At 44.7% G+C, this 26106-nt stretch overlaps 2 protein-coding genes and 1 long non-coding RNA gene across 3 annotated transcripts in view; 2 read left to right on the top strand and 1 right to left on the bottom strand.

Moving 5' to 3' along the window:
* LOC136374973 (olfactory receptor 14A16-like) overlaps nucleotides 1-26106 on the top strand; it is a 184574-nt gene that overhangs the window by 90476 nt on the left and 67992 nt on the right. The window lies entirely within an intron of this gene.
* The window catches only part of LOC136374970 (uncharacterized), a 75716-nt gene continuing 55989 nt past the window's right edge, over nucleotides 6380-26106 (top strand). The window contains exon 1 of the long non-coding RNA XR_010746023.1: nucleotides 6380-6479. This is a non-coding gene — a long non-coding RNA (uncharacterized lncRNA). The remainder of the gene's footprint in view (nucleotides 6480-26106) is intronic.
* Nucleotides 8706-9638, bottom strand: LOC136374966 (olfactory receptor 14C36-like). Its single transcript, XM_066340326.1, has one exon. It carries the CDS (start codon nucleotides 9636-9638, stop codon nucleotides 8706-8708), a length of 933 nt encoding a protein of 310 aa, XP_066196423.1.

Genomic DNA, 26106 nt, shown 5'->3' with positions numbered 1-26106 from the left:
TGTCACAATGGTCTCCTTGGATCTGCAACATCACAATGGACCATCAGTTCCATGTGGCCCCGCTGTGTCAAAATGGATTTTGGTTCCATGCAGCCGCAGAGTGTCAAAATGTCCCCTTGGCTCCATCAAATTCTGCAGTGTTACAATGGACCCTTTGTTCAATCAGGTTCCACAGTGTCACAGTTGACTCCTTGGGTGCCTGAGGCCACAGTGTTACCAGATCTCCAAAATATCAGTATAAGACTCCTTGACACTAAATGGTGTTAAAGAGGGCATCACTTATTCAGGGCTGAGGTCCATCAGGGGATAACATCAAACCCTACGTGGATGCATGATTCTAGAAGCTTGCTGCTTATAGACAGTCACCAAATGTGTATTAGAATTTAACCATTTCCATAAAAAAATTCTCATTTTTAAAAAGGCATAAGGAGGATTTTTTTATAAATGCATATTACAAACTCGTCTTTGTTGTAAAAATGAATTGAATGCTATATGGATAATGTGAGTAGGTTTTTCCAGTTTCTTTGTAAGAGGATTTGGAAATGGTGATGTGATAAATATGTATTTTTTGGGGGGGGTGTGTACCATAGTCTTAAAAGTAAAATATTGTTTTGTAATATCTAAACCAGTCAAACCGAAAGATAGAGGGGGATTCATTTCCCACATTCATGAATTATACAGACAAAGATAAAAGCGAACCAGAGCTCCAAGATGGAAGTTATTGACCTTCTATTATCGGAAAATATTACATGAGATGACCAAGAGGTGCCACCAAGAACAAAGAATAAAAAAATACTAAATGAGAAAAAAGGAGCAGGTTTGGGGCATTGAAACTAGGCAAGCATCTGAACTCAAAGGAATGTCTGAATAGTGCATTAAAGTCTGTTGAATATGTAACACACTGATCCTTTTCAACAGATATTCTGAAAGGGCAGTGTGTCCTTTCTGGCTGCATGCAGGGGACCCCTGGCCCAGATCCTTTGCTTTATTTCTGTTTCTTAATTATGTTTGGTTTTTTTTTTTAATTGAAATTACAAATTTTTTCATAAAAATGAACCTTGTTTTTCACATTGAGAGAGCCTGGGCAAGGAGGCTGGAGCCCCGAGGCCCTGCCCTGAGGCGTTAGCACTGCCCCAGCAGTGCCCACGGCCTGTCCCTGCTGCAGCCCCGGCACTGCCACCCCCAGCCCTGTGCCCGGCCTGGAGAGCACTCAGGCCCTACAGCAACACCAGGGCCAGGAGGGCAGCGGGGCAGGGCCACGGGAGCAGCACTGCCAACACCAAGGGCTGCTGCTCCTGGCCACAGCTGCTGTGCCAGCCCTGATCTGCCCCCAGCTCTGCACACAGACATTGCTGCTGCCGCTGCAGAGAAGGGAACAAAAGGGGTATCTCTGCACAAAACTTGGCTGGGAGATCCTTGAGTTCCTTTAAAGACACCAAGAGTGCAGCCCCTCATTGACACAGTCTGTGACCACAGGGAAAGTGCTACTGTCCCAGGGTGACTATGATGCTTCTATCCCCAGTTGTCTGCTCTGTGTGAGCTGTGTGTTCTGTGCCTTTAAGACTGGTTCTGAGAGTGAAGAAGAGAAAGAAGAAGCATGAAGTTTGTTTTGAAAAACAGTGTTGACTCCTCTGCATTTTTATCTTCTTCCTTGGGACTGTGTGTGTTCGTCAGATGCAAAAACAGCAGCCAGAGAGAGGTTTTATTTTTTCATTTTAGTTAGTCCAGCTAGCTGAGGAAAAGAAGATTCTCAGATTTTTTTTTCTTTTTTTTTTTTTTTTTTTTTTTTTTTTTTCCCTTTTTTTTGAGACAGTTTAAATCTGCTCTGGACTGAAAAACCCAGAGGAGCACCGAGATCTTGTGCCTGTGGCCCACCGGGGCCTGGACCTCGGCATTTTCCAGCACGGAATGGACTGAGGCTGATAAGAGACTGAGAGAGCTGAGCTAACTCCTGTGAAGCATTTTTAGTTTTGCCACCTCTCTTCAGAGCAGTGAGAAGTTTTATTGTTTCCTTTCATATTATTCATTCCTTGTGCTTGTGGGCATTTTGTTTGTCAAATAAATAGTTTTTTCCACTTTTCTCCGAGAATGTTCTTTTCCCAGACCGGCTGGGAGGAAGGACCATTAGGGTTTTCTCTCCTGAAGAATCCCATTTAGAAGTTTCCTCCTAAATTCACCCTAAATCAATACAATATGTTTTTGTTGTTGCACAACTTGGGATGTGAGAGAGTGGAAAAAAATTATATTAATTATTGATTTCATTTCAGTTGTACTTTATGTAGGAATAAAAGAGCCATGTTGGTCCTTAAATTCTTGACATCTCTTAAAATAATATCCTTTCTGTGTTTCTGTTCTTAAGGCTTTTTTGAGGTTTTAATACCTTTCTACTTCCTAAGTTACTTTTCTTATTCAAAAATAGCTCCAATGTTGTCCCTAACACACAGCTTTTACACTGGAAGTGCACAAATTAGAAATGCTATTTATCTTGGTGATCATAATTTGTGAAAAGTTTATACAAGTCCTGGAGTTTGTGCCAAGTATGTTTATTTGATAGTTTCTTCCTCCTACCCTCTTTCCTAGTTCCAGTAGCATGTTTTAGAGATTTATAGATAATTACACTCAGTTTGTTAGAGGAAAAATTTAAAAAAAAGCCTTTCAGTCTTTCCTGTCCCTCTTATCTTTTGAATCAGTTACCTCACTTTTGAGGAATGTTCAGTATACACTAAATATAAAAAAACCCGCCTTTCTAGTATTTCAACTAGTGAGCTTCCTCTATCTCATTTGCAACTTCTCTAGAGTGAAGTCCAAAATTTCCAGAGGGGCTGATAAAACTCCTGACCCAGAAGTAGACCCAGAATTAGGCTGAGGTGTGCAAAATTCTAAATAGTGTAGAGAATGGGAGGATATGGGCCAAAGCCCAGAAGAATTCTCTGACCCTATAACCTAAAATTTTCATGTAAACACATTCAGAACCCAACTGAAATTAAAAAATACTTTAAAAATACCAGAATGATTTAAAAAAAAAATTACAATAAATTGGGTCCTAGCATATCCTTATCACACAGTGCTAAATACAGTAAAGCAGCAGACAGAGGCAGGGGGGCAGGGAGATAAATCAGCAGCTACCCCAGTCACTCAGACAGCAGCTGAACCAGACAGGAAGCCGAAATCAGCAGCTAAACCAGACAGTAAACCTCAGTCAACAGCTACACCAGATAGGGAGCCTAAGACAGCGGCTGAACCAGACAATAAGCCTAAACCAGCAGCTAAAGCAGACAGTGAATCTAAGACACTGGCAGTCGCCCCAGCAAAGAAGGGCACATACAAAACAAATCAACCAGTAAACAAAAATGCAAGCAAAAACCCCTCAATGTCTCCCAACAGCACCCAATCAGAAGCCCAACCAACTAACCCCCAATCACACCCAAACCAATCAACACCCAATGAAATGCCAAACCAACTGACACCTGATCAGAAGCTGACCAAACTAACACAAAATCAAAAGCCCAACCAACTAGCACAAATTCAGGAGCCCAATCAGCAGGCACAAAATCAAAAACCACTATTAAGTCCTTTACCTTGAAAGACCTTCAAAGCCTAAAAAAAATTACACTTGACGACCAGATGAATCTATAATTAGTTAGTTAATCCATCTTTGAAGTGCCGCAAGCAAAGCTACAATGCTAGACAGCACTGAGGCAAAGCATTTAAAATCCATGTCACAGAATCCAGTTATCGACCAAAAATAGAGGGAGGCTACCCCTTGAAATCTCTGGGAACGTGTCCTAAAAAGTTTAGCACAAAAATATCTGTGTGCAGATAAGCTCTATATACAGCAAATACAATTAAATACAATTAAAAAAAAAATAAATCAATGCTTAAAAAAATAGTAGTAGCAGAGATTGTCTTCTCAAATAACCTAAACACTAAAAAATCTAGACTCTGTGCCATGTACACCCATGATGGGGCAAAACCTTGTAAATAAAGAAAATAATATTAATATTAATATTAATAATAATAATAATAATAATAATAATTTAAAAACAACAAACAAACAAACAAAAAAAAACTGTGCTAAATATAGGAAAGAAGCTCCAAGCATATGCAGGTGCCAAGCATAGTTCAATACATGCAAGAATTGCATCTCTAAAAACACATATGCAAACATTAAAAAACAAACTAAAATAAAACCCACAAAAAAACTTTAAAAAATATTTTTCAAATCTCAGCAGTATAAATCAAGTTCTGGTAGCAAATACAAATGTTTCCCAAATTAAAAAAAAAAAAAAAAAAAGCATTCCACAAAAGAAGTTGTAGTCCCTTCTGTGTAGCTGTAAAAAACCACATAAAAATAAAATAAATCTACTGATGATCTGACACAAAAGCTTTTTACATTGTTAAATGGCAAGACTAAAAAACAAAGTTTCACTAAAAATAAGTAACTCCAGTTACCCAGGGAAAGACGGATAACCAAACTTAAAGAGACTACCTCTAGCCGTGTAAAAGCTAAAAAAACCTGTGTTTTTTAAACTGTGTAAATTCATTAGCCTGGACCATTAGAACCACAAACGTATAAAGCCTTAGTTAACACTAGTGCACAGGGCACAATACTCCCATCAAAATATATCGGGGAAGAATCTGTTTCTATTGCTAGTGTAACAAAAAATCACAAAATTTTACTTTAGTACAAACTAACGTTTGTCTAACTGAGAATAAATTAAAAGGTACCCTATTGTGACTAGCCCAAAAACCCTATGCATTTTGAGCATAAACTTCCTCCAAAATAAATATTTCAAAACTTCCAAAAGCCTCAGATAAGCGTTTAAAATAACAGCTGTAAAAACAAGTTACAAGGATGAAGCAATTGAACACCTTGCCTGAACTATCAAAACACCCATCTGCTGTAAGACTTCTGAAGAGGGAAAAACAACAAGTACCAATTGCCACTTCAACAGTGCATCGCTGACAGTACAGAACAACTCAGAATGTTGTCATTCCCATCCACAAAATACTCCGTAAGCTAAAAAGCCAAGAAGTGGTCAACAAAACCCACTCACCCTTCAACAGCCCCATCTAGCCCGTGTGCAAATCTGAGAAAAAAATAAAAACCAACTGTAGACTCTTGGGCCTTAAATAAAGTAACTTCCACCACTGAATGCTGCTGTTCCAGACATGGTAAAACTCCAATAGAAGGTCAAGGCCAAAACAGCAAAGTAGTATGCCACTATTAACATTGCCAATATATTTTTCTCCATTCCTCTGGCAGCAAAACGCAGGCCTCAGTTTCCCTTCATGTAAAGGGGTGTGCAGTACACTTAAACCAACTGCCCCAAAAATAAAAGCACAGTCCTACCATCTACCAGAAACTGATCCAAACTGCACTAAAAAAAATAAAACTCCAAAACATCTGCAGTACAACAATAACATTATTATATAAAAAATATATGTAAAAAATATAAAAACCACTGCAGCTGAAGTATTTGAAAGAAAAAAAAAATCATCCAGATTCTCCCAAACACTAGTTTTGCTATCAAAAAAACAAAGTTAAAAAACCTGCTCAAAAAATCCAGTTTCTAAAACTTCAGTAAAAAAAATAGACAGCTTTAAATTCCCACTCATAGTCATCAGCAAAATCACAGCAATGTCTCCACCAACCAACAAGAAATGCCCACAAGCTTTCCTAAGCACCATAAGCTTTTAAAAAATACACATTCCTAAGTACAACCAAATTGTAAACCCTCTCTACCTGGTTACCCACAAAAAAACCTACTTTCTAATAAAACCCTTAACAGCAACACACCTTTGCCCAAAGCAAACAAAAAATTGCTCACACCACAGCTCTTAGCCCAATCAAAACAAACCCAAATGTAAAAAACATACTCTACTCCGCAGCCGGGAGCCAGAGTCTGCCCTAAGACCTTGAACAAAAAATGCCTGGGGAGGCTCAAAGCCAGCCACTAAAATTCTGAAGTCAAAACTACAAAAAGTCTAAACCCAACTACACTCCAAGAGGGAGGGAAATTTTAGCAGCCTATAAAACCATCCAAACTGCTTCAAAAATAATAAACACTAAATCACAATTCCTCCTAGCACCCCAGCTACCAGTGCTAAAGTAAATATTTAAAGCAAATTTCCCTCTACCCACCATACCACCAATGCCACATAAAGTAAAAAAATTGCTCTCATCACACAGTGCGTAGTTTTTTATTAAAAAACTTAATCACCCTGAAATTTCAAAAATAATTACAAATTAACCCTAAAGTAAAAACTTTGGTCTCACAAATTAAAAAAAAACAAAACATAACCAAATAACACGTAGTAAAAAAACTCCTCTGTACAACCTAACTATCAGCGAAAATAACCCAAACTATGCTCTTTTCACTGACAATTCCTGTTGCATCATAAAAATAAACCAAAAGTAAAAAACATCTGTGTAAAATCCCACACAACAAATAGCACAAGAATCTAAAAAAAAAAAAGTCAACCTTCTAAGTTCAAAGCTGTTCAACCAACCCTAAACCTTAAAAATATAATAGCCAAAACTCTACACTAATTATAAATAGTAGCCAATACTCTATAAAAATATTTCAAAAAGTAAAAAACCCTAACTTGCAGCATAAAAACCACTAATCTAAGCTGCTAGTAAATAAAAAATTTTGTTACCATAATTAAAAAACTACTATAAAAGTCCACCATATAAATATCCATATCCCCAAAAATAAAAGTAATAAAAAGCAGCAAAGCATCAAACAAATTAATCCAACTACAAAAATAAATGTATCAGAACCCAATTTAAAGTAGCAACACATAAAAAAGGTATTTCCAACTCAATAAGATCATGATCCCTCAAGTCATCAAAGCAAAAATACCACCAGTAACTAAACACAAAACCAAAAAATAAAACTAACCATAAAGTGGTTTTCCCAGTGCTTATCCATAACTATAACACATCTACTACAATCAAACAATCCAAGCAAATAAAGCCCCTGTAGTATAGTAAACAGTAATCCAAATGTAAGTATAAAAACTCCCTAGCTAATTAATAACATTACACTGCCCCAAACACACCAAAATAAACACTCTGTACTCACAATATTAAAAACCACCACAAAATAACTAAAAACCTTACTGTACCTCATGCTACAGCCCGTAACACCATTCTAAGCCTTAAAAAACAAACTCTTTAAAAAAATAACGCCCCTAAAAAATTAAATCAAACAATAAAACTAATTTCAAAAATAGCCTTACCAACACCTGGGTAGGGAACATAACATTAAATAAATATACCATATCCCCTACCATACACCAGCTGCCAGGAAAGTAAAAAAATGCAATAAGCTGTTAAAAACCACCTTAAAACATTAAATAAAAAAATCTTTCAAAACTTAAAAGCAACACCTAACAAAAACCACCAAATGAATTAACACCCAAAGTTCCACCAACAAAACAAACCATGCCCAGTCTGAACTCCTGCACACAGTAAATAAAATACCTGTAACACATATGAAAAATTATGAGAAAAAATTTTAAATCAATTCTGCCTCAAATACAAACAAACCCATCTATAAAATTGTCTTTACTCAAACCCCAAATTTTACATAATAATTAATGCAAAAAAAACCCCAAACAAAACAAAACAATGGAATATGTACCTTAAAAAATGTAATTGATAAGCAAAAACCATTTGTAATCAGATTTTATTGAATGTCACTACTGTTATCTGTATATAACTATATATTGTTTTTATATGCAGGAATGCATATATAAGGTATGTGCTTATAAAGTTACAATTCCATTCGTTTCAGTAAGTTAATTATATAATAATTGAGAGTAGAATGTCCTAAAGTGAGTATAATACTGGTATCCCCAATCATCTGTTCTGGATGTGCTATGTCTTTTACACTTATACAACTAATTCTAAAAGTAAAAAAAAAAAAAAAAAAAAAAAAAAAAAAAAAAAAAAAAAGGCAGTTTGTTTAAAAAACAGTGTTCTCTCCTCTGCATTTTTTTGTCTTCCTCAAAACAATGTATGTTCTTAAAAATCACAAACAACAGCCAAGAAAAGGGTGGTTTTTTCCTTGTAAGCAATCTAGCTAACTAAAACAAAAAAGCTTTCAGAATTAGCTTTTTTTTTTCCCTTACCCTAAAACTAATTAAATCTTCTCTAAACTAAAAAAAACAAAAAACAACCAAGAAAATCTAACACACACGGCCCACTGGCCCTGAATATCAACATTTTCCAGCACTAAACAAATTAAAACTAATAATTAAAAAAAAAAAAATCCTGGAAAAACCTATTGGTTTTGCCATCTCTTTTCAAAAAACCTAAAAAATATAATATTTAATTTCATATTACCCGTTCGTTATACTACTAAATATTTTGTTGAGCAAATATTTTTCTCCACTTTTTTCCAAAAAATCTTTTACCCAGAGCAACGAAAACAAAAACAAAACAAAAAACAACAAACAAACAAACAAAAAAAAACAAAAAACAAAAAAAAATTTACACTTTTTCTGCAAAAACAAAAAACCCTTCAAAAATGTCCTCCCAAATTTACCCTAAACCAAAACAGGTACAAACAAAAAAATTACTTTGTGAACAGAATTAAAATCATAAAACACAGAAAGAAACCCCACTAACAGACCAACATAAAGAATCAAAGATTACTTTTATTACAAGTCATTGGAAGAAAGTGGCCAGCAGTTTAATGTTCCTGTAACCATGCAGTGAACACTGTCCACACTGCAGCCTTGAGCTCCTGGTTCCTCAGGCTGTAGATGAGGGGGATCAGGGCTGGAGGCACCACCGAGTACAGAACTGACAGGGTCAGATCCAGGGATGGGGAGGAGGTGGACAGGGGCTTCAGGTGAGCAAACATGGCAGTGCTGAAGAACAGAGAGACCACAGCCAGGTGAGGGAGGCAGGTGGAAAAGGCTTTGTGCCGTCCCTGCTCAGAGGGGATCCTCAGCACGGCCCTGAAGATCTGCACATAGGAGAAAACAATGAACACAAAACAGCCAAGTCCTAAACAGACAATAACAGCAATGAACCCAAGTTCCCTGAGGTAGGAGTGTGAGCAGGAGAGCTTGAGGATGTGTGGGATTTCACAGAAGAATTGGCCCAGGGCATTGCCATGGCACAAGGGCAGGGAAAATGTACTGGCCGTGTGCATGAGAGCATTGAGCAAGGCACTGGCCCAGGCAGCAGCTGCCATGTGGGCACAAGCTCTGCTGCCCAGGAGGGTTCCGTAGTGCAGGGGTTTGCAGATGGACACGTAGCGGTCGTAGCACATAATGGTCAGCAGGAAATACTCAGCTGACAGGAAGAACGTTAAAAAAAAGAGCTGAGCAGCACATCCTGCATAGGAGATGGTCCTGGTGTCCCAGAGGGAATTGTGCATGGCTTTGGGGACAGTGGTGCAGATGGAGCCCAGGTCGCTGAGGGCCAGGTTGAGCAGGAAGAAGAACATGGGGCTGTGCAGGTGGTGGCCGCAGTCGACAGCGCTGATGACGAGGCCGTTGCCCAGGAGAGCAGCCAGGGAGATGCCCAGGAAGAGGCAGAAGTGCAGGACCTGCAGCTGCCGCCTGTCTGTCAGTGCCAGCAGGAGGAAGTGGCTGATGGAGCTGCTGTTGGACATTTGCAGTGTCTTGGGGATCTGTAGAAACAGTGATCATGGAATAGTTCAGTTTGGAGAGGACTTTCAAGATCCCAGCACAGCTTGGTGGCCCCCCACTGCCTGCCCAGGGCTCTGCTGCCTGGAGCTGTCCCTGCCTGCAGCTGCTTCCCTGTGCCCAGGGCTGGGCCCTGCCAGTGCTGCCAGAGCCCAGCCCAGCCCTGGGGGCTCAGCTCTGCCCTGCAGACCCCTCCCAGCTCAGGCACTGCCCAGGGGCAGCTCTGGCTCTGCAGGCTCAGATGGCAACATCACAGCAATCCTGAGGAGGCTGGAAAAGCCAACACTGATGCTGCCTGCAAGGGATCCTCTGCTGATTTCTGTCACTGCCTGGTTTAGTAAGATCTGAGAGAAGATAGTTTGGTTTTTTTTTCCTAACCTGAAATCAGAGATGAATATCTAAGAGCAATTTCTCATACAGTCAACACCAAGTAGTGGATTAAAAATGCAGGATTTTCCATTTTACACAGCCCTTACCTTGCTGCTCATGTATAATCTACTTGGAAATGGTCTGCAGCCAAATGTCATGCTGGGAGTAGTCCTGAAAAATCCAGCATCCTCACCACACAAGGAGAACATTTCCAAGTCTTACCATCTGCCTCCTTCCACCCAGATCTTGTCCCCCAGTGCTGGCAGCAGCCCACAGGGCTGGCTGAGAGCTGTCCCTGGCAGGCAGCAGAGGCCCTGCCCCAGCACAGCGCCCTGGGCTGCAGGACCCCGCTCTGCAGCCCTGGGCACCCCTGGCTGCTCCACACAAGACACAATCAGAGAATGTACTCACAGTCTGTAGGCATTGGCATGTCCCAGCTGTAGGAGATCCCTGACGGAGCTGCAGTTGCATTGTCCTGCAGTCAGAGGTTCCTGTGCCAAGGGCTGGGAGTGATTCTCCCGCAGTCACTTCTCAGCCCCTTCCCAGCACCGAGTGATTGAAGCTCTCTGTGCGTGTGTGCTGTGCCCGGGCTGGCTGCAGGCAGTGCCCCAGCCCTGCTGGGCTGGGAGAAGAGCTGCTCAGCAAGAGAAATGTGGTTTTAAGCTCTTCTTGGTTGCCAGGAGCTGCCTCTGTGCCAGGAGCCCTACCCAGCTCATCAGCACAGACACAGCACAAGGACATTAATGACCCTCTCGGGGCTTGTGCCAAGGGCCTGAACATCAGTCCCTCAGAGGGAGATGAAGAAACCTCTCCAGAGCTCCAAGTCAGAATCCAACTCCAAAGTTTCCTGAAGTTTTAATGGGTCCCACTGAGAGACAGGACAGAGAAAGTGTCCCCAGGCCCCAGGCAGAGCAGAGAACTGCAGGCAGTGATGACAGGTGGGGACAAAGAGAAGCCATGTCCTGGTGTCCTGGGGCACAGCAGCCTCTGTGCCACCAAGGGCTGTGAGCAGACACCTTGTCCTGAGCCCCTGGGGCCTCCTGGCGCAGCCCCAGCAAGGCTGGGCACTGTCAGCCCCTTGTCCTGACCTCAGCATCCCCCTCCCATGGCAGTGGCCTCAAGGATGTGCTGGAAGGAGTCCCTGGGGAGCCTTGGTCAGGAATGGCCCTGGGGGGCTCCTTAATCCTCCCACAGGGACTGCAGGTTTTTTCAAAAGACCTTTGGGTTTTGCTTTTGCCTTGGAGTCTCTGAGAGGTCTGTGCAATCCTGGCATCCAATAATCTGCTTTAATTAGTCCCTTGAGAGGCTTTGTGAGTAACAACACTCAGTGGGGCTCATTTATGCTTGAATGTACTTCTGGTATATTAAAGGAAGTTGGTGTTTCCATTTTAAGTATGTCGCTATAAGAAGTTTGTGAAATCAGCCCTGTGCTCAATCGGGCCACAATTATCTACTTGAACAAGTCCCTTGGGATTCCTTGTCAGTAAAAACGCTCTGTGCAGCTCATTAATACTTCAGGCTACTCAAGATTTATTAAAGAACTTTTTTTTGATACAGACTATAAGAAGTTCATGGAATCATGGCCTCCAATTATCTGCTTTAATGAGTCCCCTGAGATTCTCAGCCAGTAACAACACTCACAGTGAAGCTAATCAATGCTTCAAAGTACTCAGAGTATTTTAAGTACTTATTTGTGCCACTAAGTCTCTGAGAAGTTTTTGTGCAATCCTGGCCTCTTATTCTCTCTTCCAAGGACTCCATGAGGAGCCTGTGTTTGGGATGGGCCTCAGTATTGTGGATGGACCAAAGTTGGACTCACTAATGCTTCCAGAAACTTCGGGTGTCTCTCTGACTTGGACTCCTGTGTGATCTCCTCTCCTCTCAGGCCCTGAGGTTCCAGGGCCCAGCACCAAATGCACCACGGGGCTCATTAGGATCAAACAAGTCCTGACAAACCATGGCTGTGCCGTGATTTCCCTCTGGTCTGCTGCAGTTCATTAGGAAGTATTTTTTTCTAGAGTTGTGGAGAAATATTTCAAATGGCTTCTAAGAAATCCACATTCCTATTTTCAGAAATGTGTTTTGTTCTGTTTTCATTACAGAAGTGATGATTGCAGAGTGTCTCCCAAGGAGGTCTGGCATGCTCAGAGAAGCTGTGCCCTCAAATCTGACCTGTTGTAGACAACCCTGTTCCACATCGCCCAACCCCATCCTGTCTCCCCTCACTCACCTGGGACCTTATTTAATTGCAGAACTGGCTGCACAGAGGCAAAGATGGGTTGTCTGTCATTTTTAGCACTCTAAAACTCCTAAGTTTCAGATAATCTTCTCAAGTTCCAAGACCAAGGGGCCACCAAGGAGGTTCCCCTTCCCCAAGGCAGAACCATGCAGGGAATGATTTAGACACACAGGAAGTTCTGCAATAAACACAAATCCAGAGTTGGCTGAAGGCAGAATTAGACCAACTCCTGAAGGACAGACAAGCTTTGAACTCCTTGCAGCTCCAAGCTGCTGGTGGGTTGTTGGGAGGTGTGTGAGTGAGCCCAGAGTGAGGGTAAGGGCAATGCAGAGAGGCCTGGAAGTGCTTCTGTGCAGACAGGCTGTGGGGAAGGGCACTGCAGGCCTGGGCTGGGCCAGGAGTGAGGCTGGATCATCATGCCAAGCTGCCATGGGCCATGGCAAGGGGCTGTGACCATGGCCAGTGGCCTGAGCCCACTGCCTGGGCCCCTTGCTCAGGGCTGGTGTCAGTGGCCAGAGGCAGAGGGGATCCCTTGCTGGGGGCTGTGCCATGGCCACCCGCCCTGTGCTGCGCTGGCTGCTCAGCCGCGGAACCAGCAGCAAACGCCACTGCAAGGGCCAAAGGCAGCTCAGGCAGACAGAAAGGGGCAGTGCTGGCCACTGTTTCCATGGCAGCCCTCCCTGGGACACCACACCTGGCTCACCTGTCCTGACAATTGCCATGGAAACCCGGCTCTTTGGGAATGCAATGGTGGACAAAGGTTTGAGTAGGGCCTGTCCGAATAGGACAGAGGGTGGTGGTTTTAAACTGAAGGAAGGGAGGATCAAATAAGGATAATAAAGAAGGAAATTTTTGATGGTGAGGTTGGTGATCCAGGAGTAGAGGTTCCCAGGGAGGTGGTCAATGCCCCATCCCTGGAAACATTCCAATTCAGCTGGGACAGGGCTCTGAACAACCTGATCTGCTAAATGATGTTCCTGCTCATGGCAGGGGTTTGGATGAGATGAGCACTGCAGAGCTCTTCCCATCCAAACCATTCCAGTGTTGCATCGGGACAAGGGGCTTCTCATTCTCCATCCCCTCCCTTGACTCTTCCTTGTCTCTGCTGGAACCCACATCCAGCAGCCAAAGCCAGCCCCTTCTCTGGCCTTTCCCCCCTGCCCCAGGGGCTGCCAGAGCCAGGGGGGCACAGGTGACCTTTAGGCTTTGCAGGGCTCAGGCACAGCGGCTGTGCCAGGGTCAGGGCTGAGGTGACACTCTGTGGGCTGGGGCAGAGCCCAGGCACAAATGAGCCCTGAAGCAGCAGCTCTGCAGTGGTGGCCACCAGGCCGGGTGGCCAAGGGAGGCTTCTGGCCATGGCCTGGGAGCAGCTGCTGCTGCCAAGGGGCCTTTGGTGCCTCAGGCTCTCCCTGGCACAGCTCCCAGCACGACACACTGCCCTTGTGCCCGAGCCCTTCACTGTGTTGGGGCTGGCCTGGGGCTTTTCCTGCAGCAGGATCTGCCCTGGTCCTGGCACAGGAAAGGCTCTTCCTGCTGGAGCAGGAGGCTCTGACTGCAGTGGGCTCAAACAATTCCAACAAGGCCGTGTTTACTTCAAAGTTATAATCTAGAGGACTATATTCTAATAACTGTTATAGCTGCTATACTGTGAAGTAAGTAACCCTTTTTTATTTACACTGTGGTCTAAATAAATCTTCTTCTCTAATCCAGATCTGAATCAGTCATTGCTCTATTTGTTTTAATATATCTGATATTCCATAATTAATCTTGAATGACAAATTGCTATTCAGTTCAATTCCATCTGTCCAATCTTTTACGCATAGACATATTACCAAGTCTGTGACTGGGATTGGTTTCAACCCCTCCTACTCTCCTCTCTTAGATAGAATTTTAAAAGTCTACGCATCCTGGAGCAGTTTGACGATTCTTGGTGGCTGTTGGGTGTAATTTCTCCACCTCATGACTCAGCAGGTGTTTCTCCAATGAAGAAATGAAGCTTTGGCCTGAAGCTCCCACGCTGCCCATGACAGGAAGCCCTGTGAGTGTGTGGGACATCCCAGCTCTTTGGCAGCTTGGGGACTCCTGGCATGTCACCGTGGAGCCCCCGTGAGTGCCTGTGACAGATGGGTGCCACTGCAGCCCAAGGTGCCCTGGGATGTCCCCATGGCATGACTGGGACTGCCTATGAGCACAGGGCTCTTGACCATCCCAGCTCAGGCCTAGAGCCAGAGTCCCTTGCCAGGGCAACCATTTGCAGTCCCATTCTCATGGCCAGGGGATCCCAGAAGCACAGAATTGGCTGAGTTGGGAGGGAGCCATCAGGATCCTGGAATCCAACTGCTGGCCCTGCCCAGGACACCCCAACAATCCCAGTCTGGGCCTGGCAGCGGTGTCCAAATGCTGCTGGATCTCAGAGAGCCCTGGAGCTGGGACCCTTCCCTGGGAGCCTGGTCAGTGCCCCAGCAGCCTCTGGGGGAAAAACCTTTTCCTCAGATCCAACCCAAACCTGCCCCTACTCAGCTCCAGCCGTTCCCTGCACTCCTGTCCCTGGACACCAGAGGGAAGAGGTTCCCACAGCCCCCAGCCAGGGCCCCGCTTCCAAGGCTGTTTCCAGGGCAGCCAGGGCTGGCCCCAGCTGTGATGGTCGGTTTCCACGGGCCGGGCTTTAGGAATGGGATTCCCCAATTTCCTGCTCCAGCTAAAACCGTGCTGCCCCTCGCTGCCCTCCAGCCTGGCACTGAAAGTACAAAAGGCAAAGATCCCAGGCTGGGATAAGAACCATTTACTAGGAACAGCAACAAGATAAGAACAGATAGGAACAGAAACAGTATTAATAACAGAAGGGATAAGACAAAGAACATACACAGAAAACTAAAACAACACCAACTGGCTCTTCTCAGCCACGTATTTCCTCCTGCCTGCAAAGGACACCCTTCTATTTGGGGTGAGAGAGAGTTCCTTTCCCAGCCCTGAAAATTATCTGAGATAGGATGAAATACAATGACGGGGCCATGGCCAGACTCTGATGATCTTCAATCCCACCTCACATCATTTCCAGGGGCAGGGACAGGGACAGGTGACTTCCCAGCGTGGATCACAGTGAATGTGGGTCACCAGGGCTCCTCCCAACGTGGGTCCTCTGATGGGGGATGAGGTGGACGATGCACATAAAGCTCTTCCCACAGTCGGGGCACTCGCAGGGCTTCCCTTACAGGTGCCTCCTTTGGTGTCTGGTCAAGTGAGAGCTGTGAGTGAAGCTCTTCCCACACTGGGGACACTTGTAGGGCCTCTCCCCAGTGTGGATGTGCCGGTGTCTGATGAGGTTGTTGTGCTTGAAGCCCTTCCTGCAGTCGGGGCAGTGGAAGGGCCTCTCCTCTGTGTGAATGCGCTGGTGCAGGAGGAGTGCTGCCATGTGACTGGGATCATACTGGAGCTTACTGGGCTCATGCTGGTGTTGCAAGATAGCAAGTGGGATCACACTTTGGGCTACTGGGAGCAACAGAGAAACTGGGATCATGTTGTAAGAAATTGGAGGAAACTGGGAATGACTGGATGCATGCTGGACGCAACTGGGATATACTGCGTGTGACCTGGATCATACTGGCAAAACTTAGGAACACCTTACTGGGATCACTGGGAGTGTCTGGGAATGACTACAAACAAGCTGAGAGTAACTGGGATATACTGGGAGTGTCTGTAACCATACTGGGGATGACTAGGAACACACTGGAAACAATAGGGACCATGCTGAGAAGAACTGGGACCCCATGCTGGGGTAAACTGGGAGCGAGTGGGAGTTACTGGGTCTACACTGGGGGCAACTGTGCATGACTGGGACCATGCTGGGAAGGACTGGGACCATCCATGGAGTGACTGGGAGCATACTGGGGTCACCTGGGCATGACTGGGACCATGCTGGGAGGAACACGGAGCAACTGGAACCATGCTGGGGGAACTGGAATCCTACTGGGATCACTGTCGGAGAGGCTCGTCCCATGCTGGGGGAGACTGGAATCATACTGGACCATACTGGCAGCAACTGGGACTGCACTGAGGGTGACTGGGAGTGACTGGAGCAACTGGGATCAGGCTTGACAAAACTGAGAACAACTGGGAGTAACTGGGAATATGCTGGGAGGAACTGGGATATAATGGGAGAGACTGAAACCATTGTGGGGGTAAATAGGAGCAACTGGAACCAGACTGGATGATAATGGGAGCAGCTGTGCCCATGCTGGGGTCATACTGGGATCCTACTGGAACCCGACTGGGATCATACTGGGAGTGACTGGAATAGTACTGGGAATATCTGAGAGTTACTGGGATCTTACTGGAACCAGATGGGAATGACAAGAGGGTGATGGCTGTGGCCGGAACCATACTGGTGGTGATTGGGTCCCACTGGGATCATCCTTGGAGCCACTGGGATTACAGCAGGTGTGAATGGATCCTGACTGGGGCTTACTGGGAGCTACTGGGCCCATGTTGGGAGGAAAATGTGGACACCTTGGGAGCAACTGGGAGGTCCTGGAACCATGCTGAGGGGACTGAGATCACAACTGGGGAAACTGGATTCATACTGGGAGAAACTGGGACTGTAGTTTGGGCAACTGATAAAAATTTGGAACATGCTGGAGGCAACTGGGACTAACTGGGAAAGACTGAGATCATTCTGAAGTATCCAGAACTTTACTGAGGTGGCTGGGATATACTGGGAGTGTCTGTAACCATACTGGTAGGAATGGAATCACACTTGGAACAGCTGGGAGCACGCTTGGGACAACTGGGTTTGACTGGGACCATGCTGAGAGGGACTGGGACTATCCTAGGGACAACTGGAATCATACTGGGATCAAAGGGGGGGAAGTTGGGTTCACTCTTGGTGAGACTGGGATTACAGTGAGGGTGACTGGAGTAATACTTGGATTGACTGGGAATGGCTGTGAATGTCTGGAATCACACTGACACAAACTTGGAAAAACTGGGAATGACTGGGAACGTTCTAGGGGTCACTGGGATATACTGGGAAAGACTGGAAGTCACAGGGATCCTACTGGAGGCTACTGGGGTTATCTTGACATTGACAGGGAGACACTGGGATCAGACTGGGGACGACTGGCATCATCCTGGGATTACAGTGGGTGTGAGTGGACACTGCCTGTGGGTTACTGGGAGCTACCAGAGCCATGCTGAGAGCCTACTGGGGATACACTGGGAGCAACTGGGAATGACAGGATGCATACTGGTGACAACTAGGATGTACTGGTAGTGACTGGGATAAATCTAGGGGCAACAGAACCTTGTTGAGGGAACTGGGAGTTCCTGGCAATGACTACAAGGGCAACTGGGATATACTGGGAGTGTCTGAGACCATGCAGGTGGTGACTGGGACCACACTGGGAGCCACTAGAGGTAAGTATGAGTGACTGGGGTCCTGCTGAGAGAGACTGGGAGAATACTAAGGGCAACTGGGAGAACTGGGAATGCACTGGATTAAAGTGGAAGCAACTGGGACCCTGCTGGGGGCAAATGGCATCATAATGGGCAATGACAGGGAGTGACTGGGCTCATACTGGGACTGCTGAGGAAACTGGAACCTCAGTGGGGGGACAACTGGGCTCATCCTGGGAGCAGCCACTGTCTGCACCGGGACCCTGAACCCCTTTCCCCGCCATCCCGCCCCTCTGAGACATTAGCTTTGAAGAATTAAGGACTTTAGTTAAACTAGATATTGCTGAGGTAGACTTCCCTTTGCTAACTAGATATTGTTGAGGTAAACTTCCCTTTGTTAATAGAAGCCAGGTTTAAGGAACTCACAAATCAGGAGACCTGTCAACTTAATAGACTCCAAGAATACAATGTGATCATAAATCAGATAGTCTTGAGAAAACAGGATCCAGGTTTCACCAACACTAAAAGATTAAAAAGTCAAAGCAAGGAAGACCCATCTTACTTCATCATTTTGAGACCCCACCCCATAAGAAGGACCACTGATCCATTTCAAAGAACAAACTACGCATGCTTAATTGCTTTTTGGCTAATTGCCATACGAAGTGGGGAATGGGATGGACCAGAGTCATGAATATGCATTTGTGTTTTGGGTATTCAATACTCTTGTACATAAAAGGGCCCTGTGATCATCTGTAAATTGCGCGTCTGTATTTGGGAGCTATCCCGCACACTGCCCGGCATCGTGATAAACATACACTTTGTAACTTCAAACTGTTAGAGAGTCTTTGTCCATCATAGTTGGATATGGGTATTAGACCAATACCCATATTTTTTAATAAATTATTTTGGCCACCGCGGCAGGACACTGCTCTCCCTGGCCAAGGGGGCCATCGGGGTCTGGGACCCCTCAGGGCTCCCACCCAGAATTTCCTGGGAAGAGGGGTCCTGTGGCCCCGCTGACACCCCCAGGGAAAGACTAGAGCCTGCTGGAACTACGGACAAAAGGTATGTTTAAAAATATTGGGAACAGCTACCTTGGAATAGAGGCAACTTATAAATTATAAGAGACATGTTGTGCAAAGCAGAAGCCTGACTGGGTTTTGGAATCTCTGCGGAGTCTTGTAAACGGTTGGTTGTGTTCCAGGTAAAGCTGGTAACTTGTGACTGCATCCCGAGTGGGGGGAGGCAGCACGGCACCACGACCGCAGGTTTTGTTGTTTTTTTTAAGAGCAATGGTGGCTCTGATTTCAGCTTGTAGTTTAAAGGTGCACCTTGGTGATCCATAATCTGAAGGGCTAGTCCGAGTTTTGGGGCGCGGGAGGTGCTGTCTTGGGTCATGGTCCCACGCACTGAAGGGTCTGTGTCTGTGTGATGGTCCCGTGGTTTTGTGACTGTGTGTGCTTAGGTGAGAAAAAGAATCATTTGTGTACTGTATGTGTTGTGGTTTGTGAAAGCTTGTGTGGTAGGCGTTTTGGTTTGTGTGATTTTGCTGCGTGTTACTAACCTTTGTGAGTGTTTTTGGAAGTTTTGTGAGTTTATAGTTGGAAAAGATTTTAAAACTCCCACCGATCCACGGAAGAATACCTCTGTCTGAGAAAGTGGAGGGATTTGAGGGCTTATGTCGGGACTGGAGTGTGTCATGGAAAGTGCTGTTGTGTAAGTTTTGACTGTATAACTGATGGTGTAATTTAGATCAGTGTGTTGTTCAGTAGAAAAACATCTGTGGGTGAACAAGTTGTTTAATTGCTTGTAAGAAAAAAAAAAAAACAACAAAACCACCCAAAAAACCCCCCAAAACAAACACCCCCCCCCCCAACAACCAAAAAACCCCCCAAGAAACAAAAAAACCCACCCAAGCAAGGGTAAGGGGTTTTCTTTTTGAAAGTCTATGCCCCAAACAGCCACAGTGATCGGGAGTGATTTGTTTCCCTGGTAACCAGAGAGGAATCTAGGCTTGCAAACCTCAAGCCACATCCCTTAGCTCCTTGTAAAACGCCAAGAGGTTTTGGCGAGTGGATATTTTAGTTAAAGAGAAATATTCTTATCTATCTGTGAGGTTTGCAGTTGCCAGAGTGTGTGGTAATATCTTAAAGTGCTGGTGGCTTAGTCCTCAATCACAGAGGAGCAGAAAAGCAGTGTAAGATCAAGGTCTCACTCCGCTCCCCCGCTCTCCTGCAGAAGGGTCTGTGCTATGTCCCAGCTGAAATCCGTGGGATTTGGCAAGACTTTGTTAAAATTTTTGGTTGAATGTGTTTTGGGTCACAAGAGACGCCAGCTCTTTCTTTTGTGAGCCTAAAACTGTTGATGTTGTTAGCCAGGTCCCCGCAGAAAAGGGAAACCCTGTCTAGCAACTTTTGATTGTGTGCAAAGAATGAAAAGCCCAGTGCCAGCCAAGGTGGCAAAGGGATTTTAGTGTGCTGAGGTAGCCGTGATTCACACAGCTCTGGGTGCAGCAGAAAATTGTGGGATTCCTGCAGGAACTCGGTTGGTACTCTGCAAAGTTCACATTTGTTAATTTTAATTATTTTAGTAGTAATATACCCCAGGCAATGCATAACAGAAGACCCAGTTTAATAAGTGATAAATAACCAGCAATTTGGGTCAAGTGCCTGGCTGATTGTGTAGTGGTTTTTTTTATAAAAGGGGATTTTTTTTTTTCTTTTTTGTCAGTGAAAAGGCGTTGAAAAAATAGGATTCTAAATATGGGGGCAAATGAAAGCAAAGAGATTCCCAGAGGAAGCCCTTTGGGGTGCATTTTAACACACTGGAAAGAGCTGGTGGGTTTTGATGGTACAGAAACCAGGAGGGAGCTGGTCAAGTTATGTACAAAATGGTGGCCACTCTATAAACTTGATGAGGGAGTGAAGTGGCCAGCAAATGGTACGCTGGACTATGAGACACTATTACAGTTAATGCTTTTCCTCCGGCGGGAACAAAGGTGGTCAGAAGTGACATATGCAGATATGTTTTCAGCCTTCGAAACCTGAGTGGCAAAGGGATTGTGGAATGAAGCCTCCATCTGATCCTTTAGTACTGGCCCTTGAAAAGGACAATAAAGCTACTAAAGGGAAGCCCAAACATTGCTGCAGCACCTGCTCCATAAATCAGAGGTGCACACATCCCGACAAGGTATACCAAGTAGAGGCTTTGGAACAGGAGACAGAAGACATACTTAAACCACCTCCAAAAAAAGACAGGAAAGGGGGAGGGTGGGGGGAAATGCAGACTCAGAACCCACCATTAACTCCAGCCTCCTGTGCTTCACCTCTAACTTCATCTTCCCTTGGAAGGACAGCAACTGAGGTAGGGGTTTCTCCACCCACTCCTGAACCATACCCACCACTGCCTAGCAGCGACAGTGAGTGGGATGAACCTGAACCTCCCCCATCAGCCCCCAAACTTCCTCCACAAGGGCCTATAGCGTCCAGGACCCGAAAACAAACCACAGGGGTCATACAAGCACCTCTAAGACAAGCAATGACCTCTGATGGAGAAACAAAACTGACTAAAGTTCCCTTTTCCTCAATTGATTTAGAGATCTGGGAAAAGAGTGCTAAGGGTTATCAAAATGATCCGATAGGGGTTGCTAAGAAAATGAAGTTTATAATTAAGCAGCATTTACCTGATTGGGCAGACCTCCAATTGCTGCTTGATGCCTTAACAAGAAACTGAAAAGCAATTAGTTTTGGAAGTGGCTAAAGACCTAGCCGAGGATGATTGTAGAACAACACAGGAAGATGTTAAAGATGTGTTTCCCCTTCAAGACCCGGGCTGAGATCCTAATAATGATGAGGGGTTGGGTCGGTTAAAAGGATACCAGGAATTAATAGTAAAAGGGCTAGAAAGAGCAATCCCCAAAACCATAATTTGGTCAGCACTATATGCTGTCAAACAAGGCCCTTCCCAAACACCTTCTGAATTACTAGATCACCTGCAAGACGCGATGCACCGACACACCACCCTGGATCCTGGATCTAATGAAGGGACACAGCAATTAATTAATTTATTTTTAGGACAGTCTACAGGAGACATCAGGCGGAAACTCCAGAAGATCCGGGGTCCAGACAGCCGGAATTTAGAAGCTTTACTGGATGAAGCCTGGAGAGTTTTTAGTAACAGGGAAGAAGGATATAAACAGGGGATGAAGAAATTAGTAGCAGAAGTAAGGGAGAGAGAAAAAGAAAAACAGAGGCAAGAAAAAAGGGAGAGAGAAAAAGAAAAACAGGGGCACCGAAACAGGGACCACCCCGACTGGGAAAAGACCAGTGAGCATTCTGCAAGAAATTTGGGCACTGGAAAAACCAATGTCCAGAATTAAGAAAGGGTAATGATCATAGAAAAAGTGGTCAAAAAGGGGAAAAGGTGGTTGCTCACGTAAAAGAGGACTGAGGAAGACCGGAGGGCCCTACCCTAGAGGACCCTCTGGTTATAATGAAACAAGGGAAAAGAGAAGAAGAAGTAAAATTCCTAGTAGACACCGGGGCAACATTTTCAGTGTTAAATAAGGCCCTAATACCTGTAACCAATGACTATGTTATGGTAAAAGGAGCAACTGGCCAATCTGAAAGAGCTTATTTTTGTAAACCATTGAAGTATAAATTGGGGAAAAAATGGGGAATTCATCAATTTTTATATATGCCTAGAGCTCCATCTGCACTGTTGGGCAGAGATCTGCTAGAGCAGCTGGAGGCAAAGATAATATTTAAGAATGGTGAAATTATTTTGGAGGTAAAAGATCAACAATATATAGAACTGTTAAGTTTAATGATGATAACCAAAGAAATTGAAGTTGCAAATGAAGAAGAGAATTTCAGGAAAGTAATAGATCGGGTGTTTCCTGGAGTGTGGGCTTCTGACATACCAGGCAGGGCAAAGAATGCACTACCAGTACAAATCAAACTTAAAAAAGGAGAACAGCCAGTAAGAGTTAAACAATACCCCCTAGAGAAAGAAGATAGAGAAGGGATTAGTCCAATTATTGAGAATTTTCTGAAGACAGGGCTACTGAGGGAGTGTCAGTCTGATTTTAACACTCCTATCCTGCCAGTGAAGAAGCCCGATGGCTCATACAGGCTAGTACAGGACTTACGGGCTGTTAACAAGATAACTGAAGACTTGTATCCAGTAGTTGCTAATCCTTATACCTTGTTGAATCGTTTAACTCCCAGACTAACCTGGTTTACCGTTTTAGATTTGAAGGATGCTTTCTTTTGCCTCCCTCTCCATGAAGCCAGCCAGAAAATCTTTGCATTTGAGTGGGAGAACCCCGAAACAGGATGGAAGAACCAGCTCACATGGTGTGTGCTTCCCCAAGGGTATAAGAATTCACCCATTATATTTGGGTAGCAGCTTGCAAAGGACTTAGAGTCTTGGGTACCTCCACCAGGAGAAGGACAGTTGCTCCAGTATGTGGATGACCTCCTAATAGCCACCCAGACCCAAGAAACATGCGTGGACTGGACGGTAAGCCTCCTAAACTTTTTGGGCCTGCAGGGGTATCGAGTATCTCAAAAGAAAGCCCAAATAGTGACCTGGGCTATGAAGTGAGTGCTGGACAAAGAACCCTAGGGCAAGATCGCAAAGAGGCAATATGCCAGACCCCAAAGCCTCAGACAGTGAAAGAACTGAGAACCTTTTTAGGTATGACAGGATAATTATGGATTATTTGTTAAACCTCTGTATGCCTTGACCACGGAAGGAAGCAGAGATCTTCAATGGACAAAAGAAGCAGCTCAAGCTTTTGACCAGCTAAAGAAGGCCCTCATGTCAGCACCAGCCTTGGGACTTCCAGATGTGAGTAGGCCATTCTTCTTTTTTTCTCATGAGAAGCAAGGGATTGCTTTAGGGATACTAGCACAAAATCTGGGTCCATATTGACGGGTAGTTGCCTACCTCTCTAAACAGCTGGATACGGCAGCCAGGGTGTCTCAGAGCCGTCGCAGCAGTGGCAGTGAACATCCAAGAGGCACGCAAGTTCACCCTGGGTCAGAAGATGTGCTAGTGTCTCACACAGTGTCTACAGTCCTGGAAAGGAAAGGGGGGCACTGGCTCTCCCCACAGAGATTCCTGAAGTACCAAGCTATACTGGTGGAACAAGATGATGTTGAGATTGTGGTAACTAACATTGTGAACCCAGCTTCCTTCCTCAGTGGCAGTATGGTAGAACCAGTGATCCATGATTGCCTGGAGACCCTTGAAGCCACCTACTCCAGTCGCCTGGATCTGAAAGATACCCCGCTTGAAAATGACTGATGGGAGCAGCTATGTCATCAGTTGAAAGAGACATGCTGGGTATGCAGTTACCACAAGCAGAGAGGTAATAGAGTCCAAACCATTACCAACAAATACCTCTGCACAGAAGGCTCAGATAATTGCCTTGATTCAAGCCCTAGAGCTGGCAAAAGGAAAAAGAATTAACATCTATACGGACTCAAGGTATGCATTTGGAGTAGTTCATGCACATGGAGCCATTTGGAAAGAGAGAGGACTGTTAAACTCACAAGGGAAGAACATTAAAGACGCACAAGAAATATTGAGACTGTTAGATGCAGTGCAACTTCCTGAAAAGGTAGCCATCATGCACATCAAGGCACACCAGAAAGTGAGCTCGGAGTTGGAAGAGGGGAACATGCTGGTGGATAGAGAGGCAAAAGAAGCAGCAAAAAGTAAGATAACTGATGAGACAATTGAGGCAGCATTAATCCCAGATGGAAAAATTTCTATTGAAGGTAAGCCCATATACAATAAAAAGGATAAGAGACTTATTAAGGCAGAAAAGGCAAGTTATAACCAGGAGGGATGGGCTGTGACAGAAGAAGGAAAACTTGTAGTACCCTCCTATTTGTTGCGGTCATTAGTACAGAGGGAACATGAGAAAACACACTGGGGAATAGATGCCCTGTATAACCATTTAAAAGAAAGAATCATGGCCAGGAAATTGCAGGGCACAGTGATACAAGTAACTCGTCAGTGTAGTCTTTGCCTCCGAACTAATCCCAAAAACACCCCAAAGCCTAAAGTGGGACAAATTGGGAAAGGCTGTGGACCTGGGCAACAATGGCAAATTGACTTTACAGAGCTGCCCAGGAAGGGAGGATATCGTTACCTATTGGTGTTAACTGACACTTTTTCAGGATGGCCAGAAGCCTTTCCTGCCAAAACAGCTAAGGCCCGAGAGGTAACCAAAGCACTGTTGCAAGAAATAATACCTCGTTTTGGAGTTTCAGCCACCATATCCTCAGATAGAGGACCACGCTTTATTTCAAAAATTGTACAGCAAATAAGCAACCATCTGGGAATAGACTGGGAATTACATACCCCATATCATCCTCAATCTAGTGGCCAAGTGGAAAAAATGAACCACTTGATTAAACAACAAATAGTGAGACTGGGACAAGAAGCAAATTTGCCCTGGCCCCAGGCTCTCCCATTGGCATTACTGCGAATTCGGACAAAACCAAGGGCAAAAGAGAAACTGAGCCCTTTTGAAATATTATATGGAAGGCCATATGCAGTTCAAGAAGGAACAAGACCCATGCAAGTAGGGGAAGAAACCCTACACAGATATATGGTGGCACTAAACAGACAACTCAGAGAAATTGAGAAACATGTGGCTGGAGCTCAAAACAGGGAATTAGATGGGCCAGTACATTATATACAACCTGGGGATTATGTATATATTAAGTCTTTTGCAGAAAAGACCTTGGAACCACAGTGGGAAGGACCATTCCAGGTGCTTCTTACTACCTTCACTGCAATCAAGGTCAAGGAACGGAAGGCCTGGATCCATCACTCCCGAGTGAAGAAAGCCCCAGAAGGAATCTGGAAGATCACACCAGGCAATAATGAACTGAAGCTGAAGCTCACTCGGAATCATGAATAGATGTATTAACAGTATGGACATTATGTGGAAAGTTGTAATTATTGCAGTAATTCCCTTAACCATAACAAGAGTCAATGCAGTAGCACGCAGGTACAATGTGACTGAGATAAATAGGTGTCAAGGGAGAGCTTATGATGCTTACTCTCGTAAGGCTCTAAATAAGATGCTAAAAGTCACGAATGCAAGCTTGTGGGAAGGAAGAAATGTTTGGGGATGTAAATATGCATTCGTACAGGATGGGTTCCACAAGGCTTACCACCCACCCATGAGATCCATCCGCATTAGTCCTGAATGTTGTGACAAATGCTTGAGTAAATGTCCACAGTTTAGGCTCAAAATAGAGGGGTGTGCAATAACCACACATGATGCCTCAGTGGACCTGATACATCCAATAGTCTCCTGAGGATTAAACCATGAGGGAGCTGTATTGTACCCTTCTGAGCACAGGATGTGGGCACGAGAAATTGAAGGAAAATGGCAAACTGTTAATCTA

Source organism: Sylvia atricapilla, unplaced genomic scaffold, assembly GCF_009819655.1.
Source record: "Sylvia atricapilla isolate bSylAtr1 unplaced genomic scaffold, bSylAtr1.pri scaffold_66_arrow_ctg1, whole genome shotgun sequence".
In the NCBI taxonomy this organism is placed as follows: Eukaryota; Metazoa; Chordata; class Aves; order Passeriformes; family Sylviidae; genus Sylvia; species Sylvia atricapilla.
This window is presented reverse-complemented; position numbering and strand designations above follow the sequence as displayed.